Raw genomic sequence first — 17,293 nt, 5'->3', positions numbered from 1 at the left:
GCAACTGGTATTGTTTTGAGGGATTTCATAACTAACTTTACTCATTCATTTTCTGGAATCTGTAGTAGTAGCAAGTCAGTTTCTAACATCTCTAAACAAATGGCTTTTATACCAAACAAAACAAATTGTTCAGAAAAGGTTGAAAGGTGTCTTCCAGTTTTTGGGTACCTGTGAGTCAGTTCTGATAAAGCTAGATCAACTCCTTCTCTATAAGGAGATTTAAGCTGATTAAAAAGAAAAGAAATATCTACACACACACACACACACACATATAATTTTAAAGTATCAGTTATGAATGCTGGTACAACTTCCTGAAAAGAAATAATTGTATTACCATCTTTTGTTCTCTGATAAATTTTATTTGGTGGGTTTTTTTGCAGGTAAATACCAGGCTTTTTTTACCCACTAACCTTTCTTTATTTTTTTCTGATATTGAGTTCTATTGTATCATCTCAGTCTTGAAAGTAAGTATTTTGGTTTTTGAGTTGGAAGTTGTTTTTTTTTTAAAAAAAGTCACTCTACAGTACACTGTCCATTTGTGATAATCAAGATGTGGTTAAAAATACAGGAGCAAGTCCTTTAAGCCTCATTGTATCTGGGTGAAAAATAAAATACTTCAAGCTGCAATTGCTGTTCTTCATATCTGTGGGGAAGCAGATTAGTTGAAAATAAGATAGAACTTGCTGTAACATGTGCTGTGATATCTTCATTTTGTAGGGTATGTCAGCCACAAGGACTGTGTTTTAGATAAAGGAAGAATTGATGAGTGTGGGTTGGGAGATGCTGGTTCTGGCATGCAGTAGGAACACATGGCACCTGCACTTAGGTGGAACAGTGTTGTGGGTATCAGCACTAAGTGATGTACTTTGTGTGTCTGACGATTACAGAAAGGACTTTAAGTTTTTCACCCCTACTTTTTTAACATAAGCAGCTTCTAAAGTGGCTGAAAGTGATGTAGAAGTAAAGGAGCAAAGCGTCACCAAGAAGAGCCTGTGTCAAAGAATTTAAACCAAAGATAAAATACGTGCCAATGTGCTTGCAATATCTGTGGGTGTAAAACTTGAGGTGGAACATGGCAATTCAGTACAACTGTGTGGGTTTCCCAGTGCTTTTTATCCAAAGTATAATTGTGTAAGCCTCTTCATTCAGTCTTGCAAAGGATGACTTGTTACACAAGAGACATAGTGAATTACATATGTACATACTCATATATCATCATGTTTTCCATCCCTATTTAATTGCTTACCACCCCAAATGATTGTTCGGATATTCTCAGCTGCAGAAGTCTTCCAGAATTCATAAGAGAAGTAATAAGTCCTGTGAATAGTGTACCGAAGAAGAACAATAACCTCCTTTTCTCTGGGGCAGTATGCCAAGAACACAATGAAGTGCTTCAGTGTCTAAGAACATGTGTCCTAGGGCTAAATGAGGACATGGGTAAGCCACCTGACATTCCCTTGGGAGTGTTATTTTTAAGACAAAAAATTTGATTCATTTCTGAAAGAAGTTTAAATTGTTCTGGAGATAATTCAACCAAATTTGTAGATTTCAAGTCCTTTTGCAGTCACAGTGAATTACTGTTTCTAAGGGTTATTGGGTTTTAAGGGCTGGAGATTCTCTGTTTGGGAGTTGGCCTAGTACTCTGTATTTATTAACTTGGTGGAAGTGGTAAAAACTAAGTAATAAAATCCAACCCCTATGCATATTTACTCAGGATTTTGAGGAGTATTAGTTAAACTCTGGTATGCCAGTATTAAATTACAAGTTTAATATTGATGATAACCCCTGGGAAGCTTAATTCTAGAAGATGAGATTTCACCTGTTTATTCAAACAATTCTCTTCTTTTTAAATTTGCTTTAATGTTTAGGAGGGCAATCAGAGAGTATTGTAGACACTGGCTAGAGATGGTAGTTACTTTTTTTGTGCGTTGTCATGGGGTAGCCTACCTACCAGTCAGAAGAGGGAAAATTGAATGGTAGAGTACAGAAGGAAGGAAACAATCATTTGAAGCGCCAGAACATTTGAAAACAAATTCTGAAGGACAGAAAAGACAAAAATTATCAATTCATGTTGAAACACCTAACCTATAAATTATTTAAAGCCTTCAGGATGTATTTGAAAACATGACACTGTAGATGGACTAGGAGTCATAAATCATTACTACGGTCAAATTTAGACATCTGGATTTAGGTGCATAGAAGGGAAAATGTTGATGATGATTATATAAGAGCTTATTATATAAGCTTTAGTTATATTTGTCCCACCTAATTGATTAGGTTTTATTTGTTTTAAAGCATGTAAAATAATTTCAAAAAAGTAGTCAACAGAACTGATATTTAAACATGGTTTTCATTTTGTAATAAAAGGTTAAGGCTTATTAGGAGAGAAAGCTAAACCAGCATATGGCTCTAATGTGAATATAATTGGTCTCTATAGGAACACAGTTAAGACAAGGATTTAATGATACCATACACATCTAGTGATAGAGAATAAACTGCTTTTAGGATAACTAACTCGATTCTACAGCTGATGGGACTGAAGCCAAGACAGGTTAGATGTTCAAGCTCTCATGACAAGTGCTAGTTGAGTAGTAAATAGAGTCCAACTTTATTTGTTCTGGGTATATGCTTCTATTCCAGAATTTGCTAAATATTAACATAGTTGTTGCCATTGTCTATGGCTCCATGAAAGCCATTGCATACACACCTTCAGATGTGAGATGTGGCAGGTTCTGCCTCCCTTAAGGAGATGTATTGGTCTTGGGATGTATTAGAAAGCCTGTGACACACAGGGAGGAGTGTCTGACCTCCAGTGCCTGTGTTCTGCAGATGTTGTTAAGGTGGCAGGAGGAATGGGAATCAGTAAGGGCTGGTCACAGCACTTCCTTGGTGGCACAGTGCTGTGGGGGCAGGCAGCAGGAGGCTGCCACTGCCTTGTGGCAGAGTACTTTGGGGTGTATTTCAGGGACTGCTCAGACTCCCAAAAGAGACTTATCCTGGCATTGCTCTAGTGGGGACTTGCTGTTTGTACTCATAACTGTGACCATGGGGTTATCTGGGTCCTGGAGTTTCTGCCACAAAAAAGGGAAAGGTCTGCAAGTGTTCATAAACCCCAGAACAGATGGTCCCATGTTTGTGGGAGATGAGCATACAGTGTTAGAAATAAGCCTGAATCATCTGCTTTCAGTCTGCTGTAAGGTTTAGAGCTCTTTGTGTCCAGAGCCTTATTCTGGAGAAGCCAGCCAAACAGTATCTCACACTGGCCTACTTTCCTTCTCTCCAAAGAACTAGGGATTAGCTGGTGCTCTTGTTTTCTTTATTAACAGTTTAAGGGCTGGATGACTTTTGAAGTAAGCTAAACAAAAGTTGAGATTAAATTATTTTCCTGGCGCTTGTTGTTAAAGATTGTTATTGAAGCTTCCCAAGAAGTACAAAAGAATTTTGAGTTAATAACAACATCTGGAAATTAGACTAACAAGTAGACATAAGGGACATCATCTGTCCTGCTAAATTGCTCTCACTCAGTTTGTCAAATGTCCAACTCCCTTAGCAGCACAGTTGCCCAGTTGGCTTTGTGGAGTACAAGAGCTTTCTGCATTCCTCGCAAGTATCCAGCATTGCTACTGGGAGAGATAGGTCTATGTTTCTTAGACTGTGAACAAGGAAAACAATTTATCTGGATTTCTTCAGTCCTCTACTGACTTGAAAAATCTCATCTGTGAACATAAGCATGCCAAGATTGTTTCTTATTCTTGGTTCTTTCAAGTGGAAAATGGACCTCAGGAAAAGGATTCCAGCCAGTGAAGCTCTGTGTTCTTGCATAAAACTGAACAAAGTTAAAAGCTGTGTGTATTTGGCGATTCCTGCAGCCGTGGAAGAGCATTCACTGATTTACAGTTGGTCGCAAAATCTACTTTCCTCTTTACTTGTTTCATTATCCCTATGGAGATAATTAAGTGTTTTATGAAAAAAATAAGAACTGGATGTTTGGAACAGTGCATTGATAATTCTGACCTTTGCTCTTTAGACACCTTGTTCATCCATAAATTTTTATTGGATGCATAAGCGCCTTTGGATTCTGAATTTTAAAAAATCACTTCTACCAGTAAATCTATCTTGAAAAATAATTATATTCTTGAAGCAATGCCTGCATTGCACTGCATAGACTGCAGCATTAATTTCAAATGGAAAAGAAGTCATACTGGTAAATTGCATCTTAATGTCTACAAATGTGGTTTTTCCAGTTGATTTTCTGTTTAACTGTTAAGGTGAAAGTCTTTTTGTTCCACTCAGTCTACTCTTACTCAAACCCAGATTTTTGACAAACCTTTAATGTCAGTTGCTGGTAATTTCTGCCACAGTATGTCTGTCTTGAGTGATCTGCTTTGCCAGTAACAGAAATACTTCTTCTCTTCAGGCTAATTGTGCATGTCATCATTTCTACATGTATTATGAACTGTGTAAATTTGATATGGTAAAACATTGAAAATATTGATATTCAGTGCTGCTATTTTCATATTTAGAAATGAATTATTTATTCAATTAGTTATTAAAAGAACAAAAACAAAACCAAGCAACACCTTCTGTAATTGAAAAGTAGGCAAAATTGATTTGTAGTTCTTTTGGGATCGGCTCTAAATTCTTGAAAGTTGGAGGTGGAATTCAACCAATATGTTTACAAAGTAATTATCATAGGAATAAAGGATTGAAGGGGGCCATTTGTATTGAATTAAGTCTTGTGAACATTTAGGCAGCTGCTCATTAGAAACTCATCAAACCTCACCTTAGAGCAAGTTACATTTGTTTGCCTCTGCTCTTGTGTCCACTGCTGGAAGACTGATTGATACAGTGATGTTTCTTAATGTCTTGTGTAAAAACATTCATGTATTATTTATCCCCATTGGTTGTAGTACCAGCATTGAACTTTCATGTAAATATTTTTGCATTCAAAGGGACCTCATTTTTTTTTTTCCAGCTGGTGCAGGGACCCCATATAAGCTAGACATTTCTGTTTTGCTTTCCTAATTTTACTTCTCCATCATCATAATTGTTATAGTAACCTCTATGTGTGTGCATCACAGTTTTTAATTAAACTTCCAGAAATGGAGTGATTTGAGCTGCACCGGGAGGGATAGGCTTTGTATTGAGGCATTTCTATGGTCCTGTTTTTACTACAACTGTATCACTTGAAAGGAATTACACCTACTCTTTTACAATGAAGAGGCCTAGACATTTTTTCCTTCCTCTGTCATTTTCAGGTTTTAACTCCACATTTATAGCTCTTACCCTAGCTTCAAAATGCATCATTTTTATACTGTTAAATTTCATCCCACTTATATTTGTCCAATGCTCAAAGCAATCCAGCTCTGCTGGCTGCTCTTTCTCCATATTAATGATGTTCCACAAGCTTCTGACAGCACCTGTTTTGGCACCATTTATTACCAAAATTTGTACTATAAATATGTACAAGCACACAAATGAACACTCTTATTTTACCTTTTCTCTTTTTTTATTCTATTACTTCTCTATTGCATATTACCTGCCATCTGCTTTTGGGTGTTTCCTAGATATCTTACAATTCTTGTAATTGTAGCCTTTTCCCACTGAAATGTGGTTATGGCACAAATAATGCTCTGTTAAATCCATGTGCATTGTAATTTATTAATTGGTTGCATATCAATTTTGACATTATGTTCTTTGATAAATGTACTTTGCATTTTATCCCATTTTTAGATGTGATGTAAGATGGTTTTTTCTTGGACATTTGTCCTGAAGCTTTTCAACACTCTTGACATCAGCTAAATAAGGCAGCTAATTTCACCATATCTTTGACACAAATGTTAGTCTTATCCTTTCCTAGGCCAGTCTAGTCTCTGTTATGTCTCACTCTTTATCTTCCATTTATCAGAGTACTGAAACGCAGGGTTGCTTCATCACACTGATGTTCAGTGTTTCTTGGATGGGACAGGTCCCCCAGTAGTGAGATAGGTCACTAGTCTGTCATGTGTCTGTTACTTCCATAATATCCAGTCTCATTCCCTACACTATTATTTCATTCTGTTTCCTAAGATTATTTCTTTAGTGCAAGATTATTTCTTTAGTGTTAATTGTGCCAAACTACCCATTCATTGTTTTTTAGGTGAATTAGTTCACACACATCGTCAGTCTGATTTTTTTCTCTGCTCCCCATCCTCCTATGTTCTGTTGACTTTTGGGTTTCACTGTGATACTTTCCAGTGACAACCTATTGATTTTACCCTCTCTGTATACTTATGAAGTGGCATGAGGCTTCAGAGTGTTGGGGTGATTTGTGTTGTTGTTGAGATTTGTATTTGTGTATATGTGTATATGTGTGTGTGTGGTTGTTTTAGTTTTGTTTTAATATTGCTTTCAGTAGATGTCATTTTTTTCGAGTCCTGTATTGGGGTTTAATGTAGTTGACAGAATTTGGGACAAGTGTACCTGTTTCACACATTCTGCTTGATAACTCTTAATGGCAAAGTTTATTTCTTAGACAATATGGAATATGGAATTCCTGGCATTTGTGCAAAAAGGTTATCAGTATTTTTAAATTCTTTAACAGTGGTTGAGGTAAAACTTTTCCTTTCCACTTCCAGGAATTTAATATTTAATAATTTGATAAAAAATTATCAAGTGCTTTGTCAGCATAATGTATTTCTCACAAATCAGGCTTTGATGCCCACACAAACTTTTGACTATGCATGATCTAGAGTTTGAGCAGCGTATGACTGTGATGGAGCAGGAAGATGAGAGCAGGATAAAATGCTTACACTAAAGTCCTGTTGCCAGTAGTTGCCATATTCTGCCTGTTAACCTCAAAATGTGCTTTAAGAGAAAAAAATGACAGCTGAGACATGTTGTGGTTGAAACAGATCTCCACTTGACTTCTTAGGACCTGTCTGCCACATTGCAATGAAATGGCCTGAAACAACAGAGGGACTTGAAAAAATCCAAAGGGCTGGTAGGGTTGAATTTAGATTAACATTAGTCTGTTGTGCTGAAGTCTCCCTCTGTGAGTAAGCAGCAGGGAAGATGATGAGGATTTAGGCCTTGGGAAAAACCATTTAATTGCTGATTACCACCAGTTACTTTCCCAAATTCCTTTCCTCAGCTACTGGAATAGTAGAATACTGCAATTATCTTTATCAGCCAGCTGTCCAGGGAGATTGCTGTGTAGAAGTTGGCTGGAACTCTCAAACCCTGGGTCTGAGTGGTTCTATGGGTATTGTAAACATCACAGATGAGATGCTGCGCTCCTTAATGCCAGTATAAGTTTTGTTAATGACTTTCTAAGGTCAGGATTTTCCTTATACTTACACATGTGTTGAACTGTCTTTTGGAGGTATTCTAAGGGTGGGAAAGAATTTGATTGTTTATCTAAAACGGTGTTGAATGGATCTCAAACTGATCCAGTGCTGCATCTGGATTCACTTTCACAAGGAACAATGTGGAATAAAACTCTTGAATTTTATTTTTTTTTAATTGAAATCAGAAACCTTGAAAGCCCTCCGATTTTTCTGATTCGTATGATGAGGGAAGGGCTGGCAACTGCATGTTTTCTCAATTGAAGCAAGTTATCAGATTTTGAATATGCTACAATATATCAGGACTGCTCTGGGTAATAATGCAGTGATTATCAAAGGTATGCTGCAAGGCATCGTGGACTGACATTTTCAAATCACCGTGTAAATCTGCCTGACACAGCTTTAAAAGAAATAAAACAAGACTGAAAGCTCCAGTGTTTAGTCTAAAAACACACATGGCCATGGTTGCTGTTTTAGCCTATGTGGGCTAACCGTGGAAGCCTTTTGTCAGCCCTCTGGCCTACTGAGTGGTGTCAGCTTGATTTGTGTGTTAATTTGCTGACTTTTTGGTTTGATGCTTTCCATTAAAATTCACATAAAAAGCTTGTGTGTTTTTGCTTTATTTAGCAGCTTTCTCAAGTCTAAATGCTATTCCAAAGACTGCCCTTGATATCACTGAAACTAAGAGGAAGAGCTTTCAAAATTTATTCGCTGTTGGAATCATTTATTTGCCATTTATATGATACTGAAAGGATGAAGGCAGAAAGGGAGCCTTGTTAAGTGATGATATAACCAAACACAGAGAAGAAACACAGTGGCAGTTTTACAAGATTTTTCCTTTATGGAAAAATTCTGACTGAAATGATCAGTGTTGTAAGCTATGAACTGCTTAGCATCAGGACACTCTCATGTCTTCCTGGCACCAAAGATTGACATATTTAAGCTAAAGGATCCTCCTCACTCTATCTCATATATCCCTGCTTTTTAGGTCTGGTTTGCTTGAGGAAGATGACTTGTTACTGGCAGAGGCTTCCAGCAACCGGCCCTGGACTGGGTCACAATCCAGACTTGCAGCTAGGATGGTGTTTTGACACCATTTTTTCCTGTCTGTTGAGGGTGTGTGTAATTGCCTGTGATAATTTTCTTGGGATAGATGAGCTGCCTTCCTTCCTGAAAGAGTTCCCTTCCAAAATATAAATTGCTTGAGCAGTTCAGCTGGCATTTTAACATTGGATGAAGCAACAGCTAATCCTGTAGTATTTGTCTGGCCCAAATGGTGCCCCTCATGCTCTTCTAATAAGGAGAGATCTACAGGACCTTGTGTGGGTGATGCGGTGTTTATTTTCAAACAGCTGGTGAAATCATGCTGTGGTTACATCATGTCAGAAAATGAAGAGTCACACCTTGGAAGTGTCCCTTCCAAGAACAGCTCCAGAAATCAGGTGCTTGTGTCACTAACTTTATATCTGTTTCTTGAGTCAAAGCTAATCAAAAAATGTGCTCTCAGGAAGTTGTGAGAAGATTTGAATTTTCTGCAAGGTAGAAGGCTCACAAATTCCCATTGGACTTTTGGTAAAAACAGAAAGATTGTTTAGAAGTAGTCATCAAATATTATTTCCCTAGCTGGAATGAATGTCCCTCTTCGTCTGAAAACAAAGGGTAACACATTACCCTTTATGTCACCATCTGTTGTGGATTGTTAAAAATCTGCCATATTACATACCTCAAGGCACAGTTCATGAATGATGTATGTCTTTGTCCTGACCTGTTGCTGCAGCTGAAGCTTCCAGTGATTGCAGCATAGCTAAGATCATGCCCATAGTGGAGAGGCCTCTAAACTTCTCCCATAACCTTTTCACTATAATTTTAAAAATTTAGTTTTGCATTTGTCACCACTGAATGCTGTGTCCTGTTTTCCTTTCTACAGGCAGAGTCACCCCAGAACAGCTCAGCTCATACATTCAGCTTTTCAGAAACAGTCTCAAAGCTTTGGAGAACCACTGTGGTCTTCTGCAGCTTGTGCTGGCCACAGTCCAGACTTTGAAACACCCCCAGACTTCCAAATGGGACAATTTCCTTGCCTTTGAGAGATTACTTCTGCAGGTACACATTATGTTTAATGTTTTGATTTTCCATTGCATTCTGTAACTTGAATTTGTTTATGAAGAAGTGTGTTGGGATGTCTTGCTGAAGAGCTGTTCCTTATTACCAAAACGGTGAGAAGAATGGGAACCTACATATTTATTCTTTTATAGCTGTGTCTAAGAAATTGTATAAAGAGTAGGCATTAAAGGTGAAATACATAAGTAATCTGAATTGGGTGACAGTTTTACATTTATATGAACTTTCAAGAAGATATAACTTTTGTCATTGCCTAGGATTATTGCTGTTGTTGTTATTATTATTATTAATTATTATTAGAAGTAAGTATTATTATATGCTTTTTGCAGTAATGTGCTGAATCAAATGCAGAGAGGAGTTTCTTACTATATAAGTGTAAAACTTGTGTAATATATTCAGTTGATGAGTAGATGAAAGTTGGAAATTCCATGCACCAAGAGAGTGAGCTTTCTCTTGTTCACAGCTGTCATCTACCCTCAGTTTTTCCCACCACCACATTTTTTATGGCATCCTGTTTGTGACCACAGTATTATTTACATACCATTTTCTATCACATTTGGATTTCTCTCAGGAAATTTAGAGTTAGTGGTATATTGAACTCTATCCCACTAACCTTTGGAGATGTACCAAAAAAAGGAGAAGCTTTTTCTAAGAACCTAGGAAAGCTAATTTCTGCTGAAGTTCACAGCAAGCTTAAAACTTTTCTTCCTGTCTCTTCTGCCATTTTATTGTTTTAACCGTCTTCTGAAACCCTATCAAGAGGCATGTCTTGATGAGCAAACTCCTAATGAAGTTAGAGTCAGCCTTAAATGAGTGAAAACCAGATATCTCTGTAAAAATCAGGCATCTAGACCAACCAACCAATATGATTCTCCTCATGATCTCTGGCAGCAGGGTACAGCCCCTGGTCCTTCAAGAAGAACATGCCCACACATCACAGCTTTGTAGTCAATGACTTTCTGCAAGGTTTGGAGAGCAAAAAACTACAAAAATTAGATAGTAGCAAGCTCTTGTCTAAATTAATTTTTGAAACTACTATCTCTTGGTAAGACTGAAATATTTTTGAGTATCATAGGCAACTTTATTTTTCTATTTAAAAGAAACAACACACCTCAGGTCAAATAACTCATTCCAGCCATTCTTTAATTTTTCTGTAGAGGATGGGACTGACAGCCCATAGTCTCCTTCTCTCTCCCACAGTGAGTCAAGTTGCATAGCTTTTCTCGGAGCCTGGCTAAGTTCCATCTTAAAGCCAGTTCAGCTTTAGAATTATAATAAAGCTGCACCCTCAGCATTGTTTTCACAACAGACAGCTGACTATATAAAAGCCACACAGTAAATCAGCAGGGAGTGGGAAAACAGAGGTAAGGAACAATCAAACTATATATTTCATAAAAAAGAAATGTTTAACATGCACTCCCATAATCATAGGTGGCTTTGGATTATACCCTCTGCCTTCCACCCATCATATTAAGGTAACCTGTGTTAGCCAAAGCAAACTTTCTAGGCTAACATTTGTAACTGTTCCTTAAGCACATAGTTATTTTCAGTAGTTCAAACACCAGTTATTTTGAATTACATGGACTCTATTTTGAAGACAAAGTCTGACATGCATTTTCTGCTTCTGAGCACATGGCCTGTCTTTGAGCTGTTGATAGGGCTTTGTAGGGAGAGCAAAGTGTTGAGACCCAGAAGACATTAAAGACATATTTATTTAAAAAAAAAAAATCAGGACATTACTTTGTGAATGCTTGATACATAGCACACTGTACTAAATTTGATGCTGTCATAGTTTATTTCAGCAGTATTACTGAGAAATTCTTAAGCATATTTTTTGTTTCATATCATTTAAAATAATAAATCTTAAAGCATCCTCAATAAAATGTACTTGTTTCAACATGAAAGTAGCATTGTATATTGGAACGGCATGGAAGACAACTGTTTGTAAAATATCTACTGGGACTAATATTGTTAGACTCTGACAATGTAGGAATTGTAGATTTTCTGCTGATGGATGCATGTCAGACTCCAGATGATGCTAAAGGAGATAAGCCAGTAAAAACAGTTGATGTTAGAATCTCAGATTTCCCAAAAAAATAAATCTGCAGTGTTGGAATTTCTGACATTACTGGATCTCTCTGATGGCTCTCATGATTCTCTGCTTAGTCTATTTCATGCTTTTCAGAAAAAAACACATTGTTGATAAGAAACCTTTAGTCGAATCATTACACTTTTATGTTTTTCTTTTTTGTTTTATGTTTTATATTTTAAAAAACCTTTTCTGTTTTTCTCTCTACTCTTTGATTTACCCTTTTCAATTGCAAGTACTCAGTTCAAAAAAATGGCCTGCTAGAGGTCAAAACAGCCCACTTCTACACTTTTGTTATAACTAAAATCTCTACAATTTTCAGACCTATGTTGGCTCATTAAATTTTTTACACCTGCATCAAGGAAATTTGGTTTTGACTGAAGGTCTGCTAAAAGTGCAGCTGCATACTTACCTTTAGCAGAGTGTTGTTCTTTCCTTAACTGGGATGGATGAGTAGTTTGGAAGTAATATTAGATTTCAATGGAATCACAGTGTTGAGCTCAAAGGAAAGAGACTCATGATCTAAGAGTAATGCATCAAAATTATTAATTTTGTCAGTCACAAGTTTGCTCTGTGTTCTACTGTTCTTCCTCTGCACATGATAGAGCTTTCACTACTGAGGAGCTTTAAATGCTGTGTGAATTGGAAGTTTGTCCTGTTTACAAAGGAGATACCCTACCCCATTTCTTCTCTTGAGATCCTCTTTCTACTTTTTCTCATTCTGACCATTCATAAAACTGATAGATGGGAGAGGGAACACAGACTAAATGCTGCACTCCACAGCCTGTAACTCCCCAGTATTCCTCACGTGAATGCTTTGTTTTCCTGCAAGATTTAGTATTTAGGGAGGTAACAAAGTAATAAAGAGTGTTGCCACTCCATACTTTTTAGCTATATTCCCTATTCCTCTAAAATTTATGTCTTTATTGCAGGTTTATTAAGCAGTGTAGACCCATGAAATACAAAAGCACAAGAAGAGCTCTCTCCAGAGTAAACAAAATGTGACACTTTGAGAGAAAAAAACTTTTGCTGTTTTTAGCATATACTACTCATATATTTACTGAGCAGGGATTTTTGCCTCCAAATTCAATTTAAAAGTACCCAACAGACAGTGTGAATGGGACCATAATGTGCCCCAAAGGAAAGTGCTGTTCCTCTTTGGTTGGGTCTACTCTAAAATTACTGAGGTTGGGTGTTACCTCTTAGAATTGGCTGAATCCTTCTGGCATATTTTATTCAAGATTTAAGAATAAAGTACTTGTCATACTGAGTAGAAGTCTATTTTATTAATACCCCCACCATTTAAATTCCAAATTTAGAGGGTTTTTTCAGTGATCCTTCCCAAAAGAGGAAGCTGTCTTTCTTGCTTAGTATGAGGACATTCCCTTCTTTTTTAAGATGTCTGCGGTAAACTTCCTTCTAAAACTGCAAATGTACCAGCATTGTTAGAATATCTGGATTGGCAAAAATAAAGATATCTGGAAGATTATTAAATTCATTGTTATTATAGTGTTGGAGAGGGAAATCTTGCTTCTTGAGATATTCGTGCAACTAAGTTTTTGCACCTTCTGTCCAACATTTCACAGTTTCCTGGGAAATTAGACAGCTTCAGCATTAACCTAAAAACCATGATGCTACCTACCATTGGATCTCAGAACTGTCAAAGCTTTGTTTTGTGATGCTGATTAATGTCACGTAATCTTAAGAGTAATTTGAATTAAATCCATAACAAATAATACTATAAAAACCCAGAACCCAAACAAATTCACAAAATCAATCCATAACCAAAAATCATTAACACAATCACAGTTTCATCCTATAGATCAGTGGATGTAATTACCTGTATGATGCCTAGCTGATAAAAAATTTCAGCTACTGTAAAAAAAGACAACTCTCTATTATTTTAGCAAAAGTAACTGGAATTTTTAGTCACTCCTGGTAGTAATATAAGTAGGTCGAATACTCTGGTGGTAGAAGCTGTATACATACACTTAGGTGGAGATCTCTTGACAGTGTAGTATTTTCATCTCTAAAATTCCATGTACTAATTAGTACTAATTTGGTGCTGTAAAATTTGTCAGAATACAGATTTTATTGTTGTCCTTGGTGTCTAGAGAAACAGAAAGTATAAATATGTTTTTAAGGAAACAGAGACTTAATGCCAGATGTCATTCCAATGTTTTTATTTTCCTTTTGGCAGAAAGTGGTTATGAGTTAAATCAATGACATCATTCTTTCTCTTATGAATATTAGTGTTCAAACTCGCAAAAAGAAATGAAAGTGGAAAAATCACAATGCTGCTGAGAGTTTTATATTGTAGTTAATGTTTCAGTAGCAAGATCTAATAGCTAGAGTGTTAGTAACCATGCCATACTGTGCTGTGATTCTTTACCATTTTTACAAATGTAAAGTACAGGACTCATTACTTAATCAAGGGTGACATTATTATTTATTTGCACATAATAGGTTAGATGTTCCTCAAATATGCGTGCTTGCACAGAATCCTTTGCCAATAAATTTGGAAACTCCTAAAACAGCTTACAAATTTTCCCTGCCTAGAACTCAATGTCGTTTTCAGACTGCTCAACTTTTCTATAGGATACAGTAGTTACTAGGTAACGTTTACTGATTCTAAACTGGTGTAAACCAAGAGCTTAGGCATGGGCTTCAGTTTGCTGAGGCAAGCAGTTTAATACAAAGAAGTGAAAAAAATAGAAAACTTTTGGAGTACTTCCTCTTGCTCTGCAAGAATAATTCATAGGTCAGCTGTTGAGAGACCTTCACTTCTACATAGATTAGATTAAGATCAGTGACATTACTTGTTATTATTTATATTGCTTATTCTGTGTGTAATTTATAATTACATAGCTCAGCTCAGTCAAAATTATCTTTTTGGTGGCCTACAATGTTGATCAGTTCATCTGTTCTCAACAGATATTGCAACAGTATTTGGAAAGAAGTGCTAGCTGCCAACAATTTAGAAATTTTACATTTAAAAAAAAAATAAATCTTGAAATTAGCTCAGTCACTTTTCAACATAAAGCTACTTATGGAATGAATTGTCTTGGAGTCTTGCATGATACCATGGTGATTGCAGAGGTCATCCTCAGGAATTTGGTATCTTTTGGATGAGATTGCAGTTTGGACACTGATACACATTCTGTCTTACACAACTAACAATAAAATGTAATTTGTTGGTGAAGTGAAAATAGTCATGTATCAATTACTTAAGCTTCCAAAGTATTTACTGTTAGTTCTTATTTAGCCATCTGTTTATTAGACTTGCTGCATTTACACTGGAGTCCTCTCCATTACATGTAAACCCATTTGGATTGTTCCCTTACATGTGCAATATTTTTAACTTTTTAAGTATTTATTCTACATCATGTTTATGTTGCATTTCATGGCCTTTCATAAAAACTGGTATATACAAGCCTTGAAGTATCTTGACACCTGTCTCACATAGTCTCAGTTCATTCATTTCTTTTGCTTGCTCGGTGCCTCTTATGCTCATGCTACCTTGTTTTTTACAGGAATTCAGATGTGTTTGTGTTTTTTAAACATTTCTATAAAGCAGAGCCATAAACTGCTGGAGGCATCTTAGTGCTACAGCAATACAGGTAAAGCAGTGAACTAAGTTTGAGGAAGTGATGAGCTCTTTTGAGTGTGTTTGGTTTTGTGTCACCATCTGTGACACTCCATGGAGAAGGAGTTTGTTAGTTATAATTTATATTCCATGGTCTTAGGGAGCTTAGTTATGGGGCATTTCCCAGGTTTGACATACCAGGATTAAGGCATTCCAAATAGTTTTGCTCAGAAAGAAGGATATATATATATGTGTATATATACACATATAAATAATTTTATTCTATATGTATATATAGAATTCTTCTAGTTAAAATAATTTCCTGTAAGAAGAATGCTATTGCTCAGACTACTTTGGAAATACAAAATAAAGTGCAGGTAAGGATTGTTTTAACATTGAATAAATGTTTTGAGAGTGAACAAAAGCTGTCTTTACTGACAGTTTATTAATCTGTTGAAAGAAAACTACTTGAAATTTTTCTAACTCTGGCTGACAAGGGGTTAAAATATTTTAAGTGTCATTTCCATATCACATAGGAGTTAAGAATATCTTTCAGTATACTTGTCAAAGAAATGTGTTTGCATTTGGTCTGAAAATTGCCAAGTATTGCCATTGTGGTTCTCATTTGAAACACAATGATCTCCCTCCCTCACCCTGTGAAAGGGCTAATATTTTGTATCCAGACACAGGTCACCTAGAGCCTCTAAAATGAGCACTAAATGAAGATATTACTTTCTTAAATGAACAAATGTCAACATCTGTAAGACTTTTAAAGCCTTGTGGGAAGAGGCTAAACATATTAAGTCAATTATAACTGTTAAATTTGTGTTCTGTGTACAAAACCAAAAAACTTCTTGTAAAATGAAGGAATCCCAATGTAAAAATGATAGTAATAGGAGCCAGCTTTTCAGGGGGGAAAGCAGAAAACCACTATCACCCCCTCTACACAGATGCACTTTTTTTTTTTGCTTGAAGTTTAAATACCTTTTACTTGCTAGGTTTTTTTTAGATATATGTGATTACATGGCAGTTGCTATCTGGTTAACCCAGGCTGCAGAAGGGCAGCATTGTTCTCAGTGTCATATCAATACTCTCCACCAATGAAACCCAGAGTCCTTCACCAGTCCTGGGAATCCCTGTGTGGAGCTATAGCTCTGCTGGCCATTTGCCATTCTTACTCCTCTGTGACTTTTCCCCTTAAAAAGTAGCATTAACTCCTTACTTTCTGTAGGAGTTAGTATTAACTATGACAAAAGGCAGGTGCCCACAATCCCTGCCAGTAGATGTAGAGGAGAAGTGAGGAGACACAGTATTAATAATATTGAATAAGTCATCATTTATTCTTACACTGATAATTGTGCTCCAAGAGGCAAAGCTTCTGTTGCATGTGCTCCCAGTAGGTCCTTGCTTTGTTCTACACCATGCTCCAGTGATAAGAGTTGCCTACTACCCAATTTCCTTTAAATGCAGGATCTGATTTCCAGTGTCTGCTTCTTAAGGAGATTGGTACCACCCTCACAAAAAAAAATTTATCTTGCTTCTTTCTGGTTTTACTTGCACAGGACAGGCTGAGTCATACATGAAATGTGTTTTAAAAAGCACTTTTCCTACAATTTCCTACATGGCAATTTTCTCCAATAGACTGGACAAATGTCATGGCTTGTTAACCCACCTCAAAATGGCATGCATTATTTTGGATCCAACAAAGTGGAGGAGTCAAGAACTCTTGGCAGCAGCATCTTTTATATTGAAAGGCAGAGACTTGTAAGCAGTTCCTTTTTAGATGTGGCTTCTGTGGTCACAGGTAAGCAGTGTAAGACTGCAGATTCCTTTTGTTCATCTTTTTGCCTCTTAACTACAGAAATCCCATTAGCAATGCCCATTCATCAGTCTCATGATGGACAGGTTAATTGTCAAGGTTTTGCTGGGTACTGAATCAAGTGTGTTTTTGTGGTGTTAAGTCTCTGCTAATAAGCTCATTAATTTGATGTTAATTGAGTGTTACTGGCAGGCAAAGTCATATATGAATGGAGACGGGGAAGTAGACAGCTCCATTTGCATTCTAGCATTTTATTTTGAATCAATTTAATTCATTATGCTACTCATAGTTATTTGATAAAAATACTAGTTTGGTGTATTTTTTTAATGCTTTCAGTCAAAATGTTTCACTCA

At 36.5% G+C, this 17,293-nt stretch overlaps 1 protein-coding gene across 1 annotated transcript in view; it reads left to right on the top strand.

The window, feature by feature from the left end:
• SCFD2 (sec1 family domain containing 2) overlaps positions 1 to 17,293 on the top strand; it is a 189,196-nt gene that overhangs the window by 39,482 nt on the left and 132,421 nt on the right. The window contains exon 4 of the mRNA XM_005518016.3: positions 9,253 to 9,428. Within this exon, the coding sequence (XP_005518073.3) occupies positions 9,253 to 9,428 (176 nt within the window). The remainder of the gene's footprint in view (positions 1 to 9,252; positions 9,429 to 17,293) is intronic.

This window comes from Pseudopodoces humilis, chromosome 6 (genome assembly GCF_049639895.1).
Source record: "Pseudopodoces humilis isolate 2021_Gansu_Grassland_sample_001 chromosome 6, ASM4963989v1, whole genome shotgun sequence".
In the NCBI taxonomy this organism is placed as follows: Eukaryota; Metazoa; Chordata; class Aves; order Passeriformes; family Paridae; genus Pseudopodoces; species Pseudopodoces humilis.
Note: the sequence above shows the minus strand (reverse complement) of the source record. Positions and strands in the feature narration are given on the sequence as shown.